The 14,243-nt window shown below is 41.0% G+C and overlaps 1 protein-coding gene across 4 annotated transcripts; it reads right to left on the bottom strand.

Annotated features, from left to right (window-relative positions):
* Nucleotides 1–695: 695 nt before the first annotated feature.
* LOC114839309 lies at nucleotides 696–2,750 on the bottom strand. 4 transcript variants are annotated; one of them, XM_034287462.1, is made up of 7 exons: nucleotides 2,605–2,750; nucleotides 2,346–2,501; nucleotides 2,132–2,260; nucleotides 1,815–2,008; nucleotides 1,522–1,669; nucleotides 1,158–1,362; nucleotides 696–1,047 (listed from the first exon to the last, which is right to left on the bottom strand). In XM_034287462.1, the coding sequence occupies exons 3-7, from the start codon at nucleotides 2,231–2,233 to the stop codon at nucleotides 743–745; spliced, it is 954 nt and encodes a 317-aa protein (XP_034143353.1). In that variant the 5' UTR covers nucleotides 2,234–2,260; nucleotides 2,346–2,501; nucleotides 2,605–2,750; the 3' UTR covers nucleotides 696–742. The 4 variants fall into 4 exon arrangements, with proteins under 4 accessions (XP_034143353.1, XP_034143352.1, XP_034143354.1 ...); XM_034287461.1 differs by having other exon boundaries at nucleotides 2,346–2,750; XM_034287463.1 differs by having other exon boundaries at nucleotides 2,109–2,260; nucleotides 2,346–2,750.
* Between the last annotated feature and the right edge of the window lie 11,493 nt (nucleotides 2,751–14,243).

The raw sequence follows: 14,243 nt of genomic DNA on the forward strand, positions 1-14,243 counted from the left end.
CCTGAAGGGGTTGTATTCGCTATAACAACCGCCTCGCTATACCTTATCCCGCTTATTACATGGCTACCTACCAAATAAATCAATAATTTGACACAAAATATTGATTTCAAAAGGAATTTATTGATTTAAAAACGATTGTTTTGCTTCCTCTAAAGAAAATAGTCCGTTCCGTCTCTGGTTAGAATCCTGCTGCGTCCATAGCAACGCGCTGTTTTTAATACGCTGTAATTATTCTTGTCTGTATGAGTAAAAAAAAAAAAATTATTCGAAATGTTTAGGTGCTAGTAATCACATCGGCGCCTCCATGTTAGCCTTTCAGGCAGTAAAGTTAACTGGTATAGTGTAAGCAATCCGTGTATCATTCGTTCTTTTCATATTCAATTGAGATTTCAAAATAACTTATTTCGTTATTCGTTTACGAATCTGATACCAAAAAACGAATAACGAGTCATTTCTCGTACTTTCGATTTAATGCTCAGATCAAAAATAGGAAATGAAATAACGGGCCACGGACCGATTTAGATTTTGATATTTAATTTGTCCGATTTGTGTGAACCGGAAGTTATTGTCTCGTTAGCTTGATTCATTTCTTCAGTTTAGAGTTTAACCAAACGTTAGCCTTCAAAACCATCATGGAGAGTTTCATCTTGTTCAGAGGAAGTAAACGGGTGACTGTCAAAGAGCATAACACAGTCTGTTTTCCTAGCTACTTAACAACACCACTGCATTTCAGTTACTGTTTTCAGACATATCTTTGGGTGACATTTATGAGGTACAACAAGGCATCTTGGAAAGGTGTATAGTCATTATTTACCACATGATTAAAAAGAAGAGAGATGTCAGGGTAGTTTTCTGCAAAGTCTTGTTCTGCATGACATCTATCCTCCTCAGATGAAAATGGGTCAGTTCCAAAAACTGACACCCAAGTTAGCGAGGATCCAAACTCTTGCTCATACATGTTTGCCACAACAGAGGCATTGGGCAGCAGCTCTTCAGAGATTTTAGCTGGACAGCCACCTGCTGCAAGTTCATTGGGTATCCCACGTCCTAAAACAAGGAAACAAATAACTAACAAAGCAATGCCATTTATGCTGTATGTGGTTGGCGTGTGAAAAAATAACTGCTTCAAAGGGTTGTACATATTCAGTTTAGCATACCTGGGATCCTGTGTGCATTCCACGATTGCACCACTCTGCCTAGTCCAATTTGGCTTAATTGACATGTCAGGTTTGAAATGCAGAATTTAGTCATATTGTCCTCCATGTTGAGGACTTCTTGGTCCAGCAGGTGTACCAGGGCCTGTTTCAATGGGTAGTTAACGCGATTGTTCACCTCGGGCCAAATCCTTTCCACTCGAAGATTCTGTTGAACACAAAACACGATTTCAGATGGAATGAAAATGTAATAGATTAGTTGGGAAATTAATTCCAATTTTAAATGCTTTCACTCCTTATTTGTTAGAATAAAAAAAGCATTTGATTATATTAGTTGTACTGTTAGTCCGTATTACAAAAACCTCACCCTTGTTGATGTTGTTTGAAGGTATGGTGGCCTGCTAGGGTTGTGTCTATGTCTTGACAGCATCTCTTGCATGTACAAGCACATGTAAAACTCCCTGCCATGGTCGACCCTGAGTTGGTCCCACATCCCATGGTTAACCACTGCAGATCTGAGATAAAACAATGTGTACATGTGCAAAGGGCTGCACTGAACTTAACTGATCCAATAAGAAAATTACATCCAATGAAAAGAGAATATACATTGCACAGAAAATATTATGACAAAAACATTGGTTCTAAATGTATTTACTGTACCTGTAAACTTCCTCATAAATCACAAGGTTGTTTTTCACTGGCATGGTGGCATTGGCAACAATTTTGCCGCTGTAGCCATCAACTGCCACGACGTGTGTCACTCCAAACATCACAAGCTTCTCGTTTTGGTCCATGTGAATTTTATGGCCCATATATTCCGCATGATACGGGATGGGATTTAGATTACGAGCACCCTGAAGACATGTTTTATATTTTGAGCCCAGAATATTCACGAACCATTTCTACATCAAAGAAATTCTTATATGCATGCAACATCATGTACTGTAGGCCTACTTCATTCTTAGCATATAACTTGCCTGACGTCGGAATTCGTGGTATGGCTGATGAATCTCTCTGAGGATTTTCCCAACTCGACATTCTCCTGCATGCACTCCCATTGAAGACAGATATCCAGTCATGAACTTGCGGCCATAAGATGGGCCCGTCTGTTAAGAAAAATACAGTTATTCGCTACAACATTTGAAAGACGGGCAGGATATAAAATGTGAAAACCTAAAAAAAAAAACTTACTTCATATATTGATCCAACCACAGCCCTCTCCAGTTCTGTGTCCGATACATGTCTTTTTCACTTAAGGTTGTGCTGAACACAGAATCTTCTCACACTTATTTCAGAACATCGCTGGACACCCATCTGCTGCAGCGTTGTGGAAATCTCTACATGTGTCTTGCCAGTTTCAAATAAATCTTTAATTAAATCAGCATATGGTTCCAGTGCGGCCATGGTGTCAATACGAAATTACTTAAGAAATACTGAGTCATTAACTTACAATCACTGCATAATTGATGTTTTCCAGGCCTCGTCTAACTGTTTTCCAAATTGCGGGAAACGTCCATAGACAGTATATAAAAAAAACTTGGAAACTTCCAAGTGCAACACACGAAGAAGACCGTAACTTCCGGTTCACACAAATCGAACAAATTAAATATCAAAATCAAAATCGGTCCTGTGGCCCGTTTCCTAATTTCCTATTTTTGATCTGAGCATTAAATCGAAAGTACGAGAAATGACTCGTTATTCGTTTTTTGGTATCAGATTCGTAAACGAATAACGAAATAAGGAACCATTTTTTCATTTTCCGATTTTGAAATCTCAATTGAATATGAAAAGAACGAATGATACACGGATTGTAAGCACAATGCTTTTTAGTTTCCACACGCAGTCCACAAACACTTGAAAATGCGCACATTTAATACAGACATTATGGCCTACGTGTAATAATATACATGCCCGCTCATTTTAAGATGCCCATCAACATTAAAATTCAGGCTATGCCACTGTTATAGTCAAATTACCTTACATCTATTTACCAGATGTATTCTGTAATGATAATGGTCACATTTCTAACAAGAAAAATAAAATAAAATATGCAACCAAGGCCAAATTATGTAAAACAAAAGATTAATTCATTACTTAATCGTTATAGATCTTAGTGAAACTGGGATTACTTTCTTACCTTTCCTTGTGGTTCTTAAAATGACGAATGAAATTTGACGTTGTTGCATATTTTGCATCTGGCTAATCTTTTTTTATTCACACGGTCCAGTTCAAAGTCCTTGTATCCAAACGATACTATTTGTGGAGCTCAACTAACGTTACTGTCTGCCATGTTTGGCGCGGTTTGAATTGTGCAGCGTTAAAGGCACATACGCTGATTAGTGCTGCTGATGTCACAACATATAAAATAATTGTATTGCTGTTTGTTTATTATAAGTTCAAGTCATTGTGGAGTCTTCCACTTCAAGTCAAGTCAAGTCTCAAGTAACTTGTTCTCAAGTCAAAGTCAAGTCAAGTCATTTTCATACTTGAATCAAGCAAATCACAAGTCCTGAAAATTGTGACTCGAGTCAGACTCGAGTCAAGTCATGTGACTCGAGTACCCCACCTCTGCCTATTATTAACTTAAATGTTCTACTTGAAATGGTAACAAACCCTTATCAATATAAAACACATTACATGTAGGCTATGCCTTTTAAATAAAATTAGAATAAAATTATATACACCAGGGTATTTCCTGGCTGAAAATTAGTCAGTGGTGGTACCCCAACCCCGCTACCCCGCACTCTACCGGACGCCCCTCTGTGATACACTTCATGTAATGTCCGGTCACTCTGGGATTTTTTTTTATATTGTAATGTTAAATCTGCCCTGATGTCCATGTCCACTTGTGCAGATTATTCAAACTACACAGTCTTCCCTAATACTACAGCAACCAAAAATCAAGCAATGAATCTAAACTTAACATATGAGCATGTCACATATTTCTTTTGTATGTATGTGTTTGTATTATATATATATATATTTTTTTTTTCATATAGATCTAGGATTTTACCCTGGTGTTTTTTGTTCAACTCTGCCTGTCCAGGACAAGTAGACATTTTATTGGATTTAAGCCTATGGTTTCGTGAGTGTTTTCAAGTACCCCCGGGGGTCGTAGTACCCCTGGTTGGGAACCACTGGTATATAGCATATAAAAGGTTGTTGGGGTCAGTAGCCTACGTACCCTAATCTAATTGTCTTTTCACAAATCCCTCAATCAGTGTTGATTACAGAATAAGTCATCCGTGTCAATACATTTGTTAAAGTACCATAGACTATTTCACTTGCTTGTGAGATTTTTGTAGAGTGAGCGGAGAACATTCAAAATATTTGTACCCGGGGTCAGAGTGCATTCTTGGGTGTAACATTAACATTAAAAGGACACATTTCTATTTAGGTAGATATTAGTTTCATGCCAACAGCAAAAGTCACTGGAGTAAGGAAGTTTGCCAACTAGGAGTGGAACAGAATGTATCCAAAGCGAGACACTAAACAATAACTACAGTGTTTGGTTGCAGATATTGCTACTAAAGGGGGCATGATTAGTCATTGAATTCATGGGGGCAATTACTTTTTCACAAAGAGTATTGGGCATGGCATATCCTTCTTTCATAAATAACTTATCTTTATCTAATATAAAGGACAGAGGAAATACTTCTTACGGCACTCGCTGTTAATCAAAATGAACCTTCAGCAGTTTTTCTATCTGATACTTTAGATATCTTGTATAAAATACAATAAACTTGCTACACGAGCCCAGTTCTGGCCACAAGGCAGCTTTTTTAACCTTCATCTTATCTTTGGCATTATTAGCTAGCTAACAAACATTAGGCTACCCAGATTGAAGAATGTATTTTAATCATTGAATTAGGACCATAAAAGGTTTATCAGGAAAAAGAGGTCAAATAAGTAAGTTCTACTGATTTGTGCCTTGCTTATTAGGACTACTCAAACTGTAGCTATAGGGGGGGGGGGGGGGCATACTCCTTCTGGCTAAGTTTACAAGCTACAGGAACTATTGAGAGCTCTGCCGAGCAACCTTTTCTATTCAACATTTACTGTCTTTGGATAGTCTGACCAAGACACAGGAAGACAGTATCCATCACGGCCAGAGCTGAAACCACCACAGGACATGGGCAAGCTCTCTGTTATTGTGACTTAGATCTTAGCTGATAAAGGATCATAAAGGAACAAATAAAGAACACCTTCATGTTACACAGCCTAATGAAATTAACCATTTCATTATCCATAGCAAGCTACATCAACATTGTTCAATGGCCCTTTGCTAGCTAGCCAACAGGACAAACATTACATGTCAATGATGGCAAGCTACTACTGCAAATTTGCTAGCTCGTGAACTTGACTAAAAAAATTGAGGATTGCATTTCATTATAATAATAACTTTATTTGAATAGTGCTTTTCTTGTACAATCACACTGTGCTTTACACACTATAAAGATCGAAATACATTAAAATAAAATACGTATGTAAAACATAGATTATAAATAATAAATAAAGGAAGTACAAAGAATATACAGTAGCAAAGTCCCAGGCTGCCTTTAGTTTTCAGTTTAGACCCTGGAACAGCCAGAAGTCCTATGTCACCTGATCTGAGAGGCCTACTGTAACAGCAGTATAGGTTTAGCATGTCACTAATGTAATCAGGTGCCAGACAATTTAGGGCCTTAAAAGTGCTAAGTAGAAATTTTAAATCTACTCTGAAATTGACCGTTAACCATGCTAGAGCTGCCAACACGGGTTATAAGAGGCGTTGATTTAGTCCTGGTAAGACGTCCGGCAGCTGAACTCTTTGAGTTCACCTAGTGACTATTTGTTGAGGCATGTAAACAAAGCATTACAGTAGTCTAGGCGAGAGGAAATAAATGCATTTCTAATTTTCTCAGTGTCCTCAAAAGATAAAACCCATTTTATTTTAAACTAGTAGATGATATCAGATGATATCTCTAAACTATACGTCTGCTGTTTATGCAAGATCATAAGATGACATTTTGTATGGTATATTTAGCAAACAAGTGCGGCAGTACCTTCTGTCAATGCTGCTAGGCTAGCCTAGTGCGATCGTGACTGCACCATTGCTTCGAATACCACGGACCAACGGCCGGTGTTTTCCCTGAAAGGGGGTGGGGGAGCGGGCGGACTCCGGGACTCAAGCATTTTACGGGGAAGGGGGGACTCAAAAGAGAGTGGAACGGGTTACCATGGAGATTAGCAACGAAAGTATATAAAAAAATCGAGAAGTATTGAATAAAATGAAATATAATATAGCAGCCAAATGTTTAAGCGAATAGAAAAGGGTCCGCACCGGATGGCACCTCGTGCACAGGTGCCATCCGGCCGGCGCCTCCCGTATAGCTCCAACGCGGTGCTGCTAGGCGGGTCCCACCCACCCTGCTACAATTCGCCCCCTAGTGGAGCGAACCCGCAACCTTCCGCTTCGCAGCACCGGTTGACGCCCTTGTCACTGTTCCAACGCTCTGAGCTATCCGGGAGGCACAGCCGCTAGACGAATCGGCAAAATTTCAACCTATCAAAATGTCCATATATGGGCATGAGTCCAGGTGACGTCACACAGGGTTACGGCGGCTAGGACCACTACGCCCATTGCTTAACACGGGCTGAAACGACATCGATTTTCACCCATTTACATGTTAACATTCTTCCATACGAAAGGGCTTCGTTTTGATATTTTACAACTAGTTAAGGAGATCCTTGCGCCGGTGGCCAGTATTTACTAAGTTTAACAATGTTTCGCTCTATGCAGACGAGCTGAACCATAACAGACCGACCTAACCGCGTTCAAAACAACTCCCTTCGCGACACAAATGATTGCGGCAAGTGTGTGTCAGCAGGACGGAGACAGAAACATCAGGCCAGTCCTCAGAGGAACACACGTTATAGAGATCAGACCAGTCACCTGAGGAACACACGTTACATGGCGTTTGTTTGCGTGGCTGCGTTAATTAGCTAACTACTCAGCTAAGAGACATTATTCTCACCTGGTCTATGTGTACCTATCAATATTGCTGCCACATCTGTATCCCCAATTATATTCACATGTATTGAGAAAATCCAGGCGTTGGTAATGCAAGTTTGGCTAGCTAACACTAACAGTACTATTTCCATAGCTTGTTCATCCCACATTGAAAACCCATACATTCACGTTGCATTTCATGTGATTTTTATTCTGAGTAAATAGTTTAAACCGTTGCAACAAAAGAGAAGGGGGGACAAGAGTGTCAGGCAAATTTTGTTTAAAGTTGGATAAAATGTATTTACTTGAATCTGAACAACCTCATTAATGAGGAGATAAGGTTTAATACCATCTCTTAAAGGTAATGCTCTGCGTTTTTTAAGAAGGGTATGCATTACTTTAGTAGCCAGGGAAGAGACAAGAGTCTTAAAAGTGTGGGACATAATGGTACAGAAAGCAGAGAGCCAGCAGGGTACATGGAAGAGAGAGTAGACCAGAGTGGAACAGAGGATAGAAGAGGTGGAGACAACGGAAGAGGAAGTGAGGAAGAATTGTGATGGAGGGGAGAGAATTGATGGAGAAGGGAATAGGAAGAGAGAATTGATGGAGAAGGGAATAGGAAGAGAGAATTGATGGAGAAGGGAATAGGAAGAGAGAATTGATGGAGAAGGGAACAGGAAGAGAGAATTTATGGAGAATGGAATAGGAAGAGAGAATTGATGGAGAAGGGAATAGGAAGAGAGAATTGATGGAGAAGGGAACATGAAGAGAGAATTGATGGAGAAGGGAATGGGAAGAGAGTATTGATGGAGAAGGGAATAGGAAGAGAGAATTGATGGAGAAGGGAATAGGAAGAGAGAATTGATGGAGAAGGGAATAGGAAAAGAGAATAGAGGGGCAAGGAAAGAGATGGAGAGATTTGAGGAGCTCTACAGGTGGGCCCTCGTAATAATTTAGAGCCTGGATATGGATTGTAGGCCCCGATCAACAACATTTCCACCACCGGTTCACTTGGGTTGTTGGGTCCGGTGTGAAGACCTTCCCACACACACCTGGTTGAGGACAGCTTTGAGGTCTGAAATGCAAACAAGCATTAATACTGCATACTCGGACTGTTAGGGGCAGCCATACTACTCTGACATGCCACTCTAACAAGGCAATACTTCAACAATACTTTTTAATGATCCAGAGAATGTTCTGCTTAATAATATGTCTAGTTATTATGATCATAGTGACAAGTTTCATGCAGATAAAAAAATGAAATGGTATTTCATGCAAATCAAAGTCACTTTGCACACAGGTCTGAAAACAAGGTCCGGGAGCTAGAAGAAGAGACAAGGTCAGGATTGAGTACCATTGAAAGTATTACAGGACTGCAGGATTGTTGTTTTGTGTTATACTCATTCAGCCTACTTCCGTGACTGTTACTTTCTTCAATTTGACTTGGAAGTTGTAGGTTGGACCTCCACTCCTGGCCTCCAACTCGCTGTTGGGACACATAGAAGATATGAAAACAGTGGTCAAGCTGTGTCACGGTCCAGGTGCCATGTTTTGGTTTCCAAGCGTCCCTGGATCGTGACGTCCATATGTATGTTCATTGTGCACCCCTGTGTTCTGGTAGCTTCCTCACCATGTCTATTGAAGTTCATTCCTTTCAGTCATTGTTGGATGTATACCCATGTCGCGTGTTTGTTATTATATATTATATATAATTGATCAAACATATGAAAAGCAATGAACGTAGAACATTTACACACCCTCTATAAGAGACACCTAGTATGAGTATAATGTTACTTCATATATTACCCTTTTGCCCCTTCTGTATCACTTACCGCTACTGACGCCATTCTGGTTGTTTGTAACAGATGACAAGGACCATGCAGTTACCTAAGAGAATACAAATATCATGTATGTGTAGTATCACAAATACATACACCTGAGAAATAAATATGTCCGATCATAGGCGCCGATTTATGTTTTCCTCCATGGGTGTTCATAGGCGCACGCCATATATATATAAACGCACTACGCACACCTATTCATTTACTTATTAATAAAGCCGTAAAGTAGATCTTTCAAAATTTACCACTTGGAGATGTGGATTGGAGATGAAAAGTTTAACTGACACGTAGGCCTAACCGCGATCAGTTCGTGTGAAATTTATGTTTTGCGCTATTATCTAAATATCGATAAAAAAAAACGACACATATAGTTTCTGGGAGTTTCTCCCTAATTTCTGCTACGAGTTTTTGATAGTGGCATTTTTTCATCTGAGAAACGCTGTGATTGGTGGATAGGGAGCACCCGGAGCAGGCGACTGGTTATGTCGCTGTCACTAACATCGACATAACCAATCACAGTGTGACAGACGCTTTACATATCACCAACGGCAAGTTTAATTTTAAATGAATGTAGCCTACTGACAGACTGGCGGTCTGGCACACGTGGGTGCTCGTGCTCGGTATTTTCGTGGGTGCTCGCTATTTTCCGTGGGTGCACGCTATTTTCCGTGGGTGCTCGAGCCCCGGAGCACCCACGGTATCGGCGCCTATGGTTTCATTACTGCTAGGCTAGTCTAATGCGATCCTGCTCAGATGCGTAGAGTGCCATGGACGGACGCCCAGTGTTTTCTCTGGAAGAGAGGGGGAGCAGCATGGTGAAAAGAGCAGGGACTCCGGGACTCCACCATTGTCCGAGTAAGGGGGGACTCAAAGATATTGGAATGGGTGACCATAGAGATTAACAACGGAAAAAAATATATAATACTACTCAATAAAATTAAACATGAAAATATCTGAGCAGACACTCCTGACAGGGGTGGCAAAAATTTTTTTTTAAGGTTGGTTTCGCCAGTGCCACACTAGACTTAAACTTGCGATCCCCTGCCTCGTAACACGTGTCATGTGAACGCCTTTATGACAATCTTCCAAATGTTTTAGCCAATACAAAAGTGTGCCTTAGATGGCGCAATTGCCATCCAAGTATAAGGTACCCTTTGAATAGGTCGTTGTCAACATGGTGCTGGTTAACAGTTATGCTTCCTCCACTCTCGGTCCGCACCCAAGGTGGGTCGCAGAGTGGGCATGAGCCCGCTGCCTTCTGCTTCGCCACACACATTGTCACCCTTGACACTGTTCCAACCTTCTGAGCTATACAAAAGGTACAACTGTTTAAACTATAAAGCTAACATTCTGTTTATACAGTCTTTCATATAAGAAAAAAAAACATATCAAAAAAATATTATACTAATCAATAAAATGAAATATGAATATATTATTACAAACACTCCTGATACCTGGAGTGGTGAGTGGGGTGGCAAGAAAAGCAGAACAGGGTCCTGAGTGTTAACACAACAGGGCTACAGAGCAGAACAGGGTCCTGAGTGTTAACACAACAGGGCTACAGAGCACAACAGGGTCCTGAGTGTTAACACAACAGGGCTACAGAGCACAACAGGGTCCTGAGTGTTAACACAACAGGGCTACAGAGCAGAACAGGGTCCTGAGTGTTAACACAACAGGGCTACAGAGCAGAACAGGGTCCTGAGTGTTAACACAACAGGGCTACAGAGCACAACAGGGTCCTGAGTGTTAACACAACAGGGCTACAGAGCAGAACAGGGTCCTGAGTGTTAACACAACAGGGCTACAGAGCAGAACAGGGTCCTGAGTGTTAACACAACAGGGCTACAGAGCACAACAGGGTCCTGAGTGTTAACACAACAGGGCTACAGAGCACAACAGGGTCCTGAGTGTTAACACAACAGGGCTACAGAGCAGAACAGGGTCCTGAGTGTTAACACAACAGGGCTACAGAGCAGAACAGGGTCCTGAGTGTTAACATAACAGGGCTACAGAGCAGAACAGGGTCCTGAGTGTTAACACAACAGGGCTACAGAGCACAACAGGGTCCTGAGTGTTAACATAACAGGGCTACAGAGCAGAACAGGGTCCTGAGTGTTAACACAACAGGGCTACAGAGCAGAACAGGGTCCTGAGTGTTAACACAACAGGGCTACAGAGCACAACAGGGTCCTGAGTGTTAACACAACAGGGCTACAGAGCAGAACAGGGTCCTGAGTGTTAACACAACAGGGCTACAGAGCAGAACAGGGTCCTGAGTGTTAACACAACAGGGCTACAGAGCACAACAGGGTCCTGAGTGTTAACACAACAGGGCTACAGAGCAGAGCAGGGTCCTGAGTGTTAACACAACAGGGCTACAGAGCAGAACAGGGTCCTGAGTGTTAACATAACAGGGCTACAGAGCAGAACAGGGTCCTGAGTGTTAACACAACAGGGCTACAGAGCAGAACAGGGTCCTGAGTGTTAACACAACAGGGCTACAGAGCTGTTAGTTGCCAGACAGATCGTACAATGCCTGATAGGTTTGTTTAAATTGCTGACTCCATTTGTTTAAATTGTTAGATTGTTGCATGCAACATCAAAGCAGGGACACACAAAAAAATGATGGATTGTTTATATTACCCAACTACTGGTTTGCCGGCATTGGGTCATTATACTGGGTTGCTTTTCAGTATGGCATGATTTTTAAACCAATTCTGAGTTGTTAATAGACCAAACCTCATCGCTCACGCGCAGTAGTGCAATTAATGACCCAAATGCTGGGTATTTCCTTAACCCAGTGTTGGGTCAAATATCCTGCCCCACCACATGAGGATTTGAGGTGACTTCTTTCTCAACGGACTGGACAGACAGAGGGACAAAATATTGTTACCAAAAACAGGTGTTTTATGACTATCTTTCATATTTGTATTGACATTTTAGTTCTTTGTGTATCCAGAAAATGGTTTATTGAACTCATTTGGTTAGCAACCCCATTTAATTAGCAGTTTGTAGCCCAGCTTTGTAAAATCTTAGCTACAAACTGCTAATGTTATTTCCTGTGCTGTGTTGTAACGTTCATCATCAGCACACTCCAGACAACATGGGTGGTGAGTGGGGTGGCAAGACGTTTTTGTAGGGTGGCTGCTGCCACCCCTTGCTACTCCGGTGGTTTCGCCAGTGTTTCAAACAGGTCTGAAGTGCTGCCAATTGAGTAAACAGTAGCACACGCATACAAATATATATCAGCTGTTAATATGTTGTTTTTGTGGAGGTAGACTTTTAGCAATGACTGGAGACCCCAGTACTTTTGTTAAAACAGACATTTTAATATGGGTTGAAAGCTAATCAGTAGAATGGAATCCCCTCCTTTCAATAGAGCTAGGACAAAAGCTAACTTCCACATCTTGGGAATTTTATTACAATCTAGAGTGAGGTGAAAAATGTATGTTAATGGAAAAGCAAATTGTAATAGTTGAGTGTCTAGATCATCAGGGCCAGGGGATTTGTTTTTTTTAATCAATTGCTTTCAAGGCTTTACACACATCTGAGACAGAAAACAATGAGAAAGATAACATACTCTGGGATGTCAGGCAATTTCATTTGGGGCTTATTTTGGTTTTTACACTCTGAAAAATGCTTGGTCAAAATTGACCCAATTTGGGTTGTTTCTGTTACCCAGTGCTGGGTCTCTATAGTATATATCCAGCACTGAGTTATTTTGACCCAGTGGGGTTGAATTAGCTAAATGACCCAAAATGTTGGGTTACTTGATTTAACCAGACATTTGGTTATTTTGACCCAGCAGGTTAGGGTAAGCGAAGCACACACACCCGGCCATCCATGTGATGTAAAGGAAACGTGATTCAACAGACCAGGGAACCTTTTCCAATTGCTCTGTGGTTCAGTTCTGATGCTCATGTGCCCACTGTAGGCTCTTTCGGCAGTGAACAGGGGTCAGACCCTGACTGGTCTGCAGCTACGCAGCCCCATACGCAACAAACTGTGATGCACTGTGGGTTCTGACACCTTTCTATCAGTACCAGAATTAACTTTTTCAGCTTTTTGAGCTACAGTAGCTCATCTGTTGGATCGGACCACACGGGCCAGCCTTCGCTCTCCTGTTGTAATTGTATTGAATTTCTCAGCTATGGTAGCTGTAATGTGGACCACATAAACTAACTAATCAGAACCATCCAGTCTCTCTTAAAATATGTCCTTTTTCATTCTTTCCTCCTGTTTTCCCCTCAATTACTGTCTATCTCTTGGTCTTAATCAGTGGATCTGCTATGTTTCTAATAAAAGCCTATCAGGATGACAAAAGAGGAATATATTTTTCAAAAGGTTTGATTAATTCCCGAAGATGGAAAGTGAATATTTAGCACCAAACAAATAGTTTTTATCAGATTCATCAGCTTTTTCAATGAATAAATATCCTTTAATTTTCAGAATACATATACAGCAAGCATAGTTACAGCAAATGTGTCCCAAAAAGTTGAAACCCTAATTTCCCCTCCACAGCACTTTTTTTCCATCAGGATCACTAGCGAAACCATCAGGGTGGCAAGGGGTGGCAGACGCTAAGCTACAAAAATGTCTTGCCACCCCACTCGCCACCCCAGGTGTCAAGAGTGTCTGCTATAATATATTTCTATTTTATTTCATTGAATAGTATTATATTTTTTCTACGTTGTTAGTCTAACAGTCTCTATGGTATCCCGTTCCAATATCTTTGAGTGCCCCATTCCCCATGAAATGGTTGAGTCCCAGAGTCCACCTGCTCCTCACACAGGGATGCTCTCCCTCCGTTCCAGGGAAAACAATGGGCGTTGGTCCATGTCGAGATACTCTTAGCCACTTAGCAGTCAGCATCTCACTAGTGATGGCCAAACGAGGCCTTGTTGAATTGATGAGGCTTTCCAGCATATTGAGTCGCTAAAAGACTAATTTCTCGATGCCTCGTCAGCGCTCACTGGGGGCACCTACTGGTTGAAATCTTAATAGCAGGCCAAATAATGATTACCACAATGACGTTGCATTGGCTCAACGGAATCTTCAGTCATCCACTTCAAGGACTCACATCAGTCACATCACTTGCAATGCAAAATCAATATATTTAATGGGCTATAACTATAGCCACATATTTTTTTTTTACAAAAGCCTGTTTACACTTCATTTGTGTATTCTTTTTTCTTAAACATCGGTTTTTATTTGCATAAGTAGTATGTGAATACTGAATGTAAAAGTGCATGT

This window comes from Esox lucius, chromosome 17, assembly GCF_011004845.1.
Source record: "Esox lucius isolate fEsoLuc1 chromosome 17, fEsoLuc1.pri, whole genome shotgun sequence".
NCBI lineage: Eukaryota > Metazoa > Chordata > Actinopteri > Esociformes > Esocidae > Esox > Esox lucius.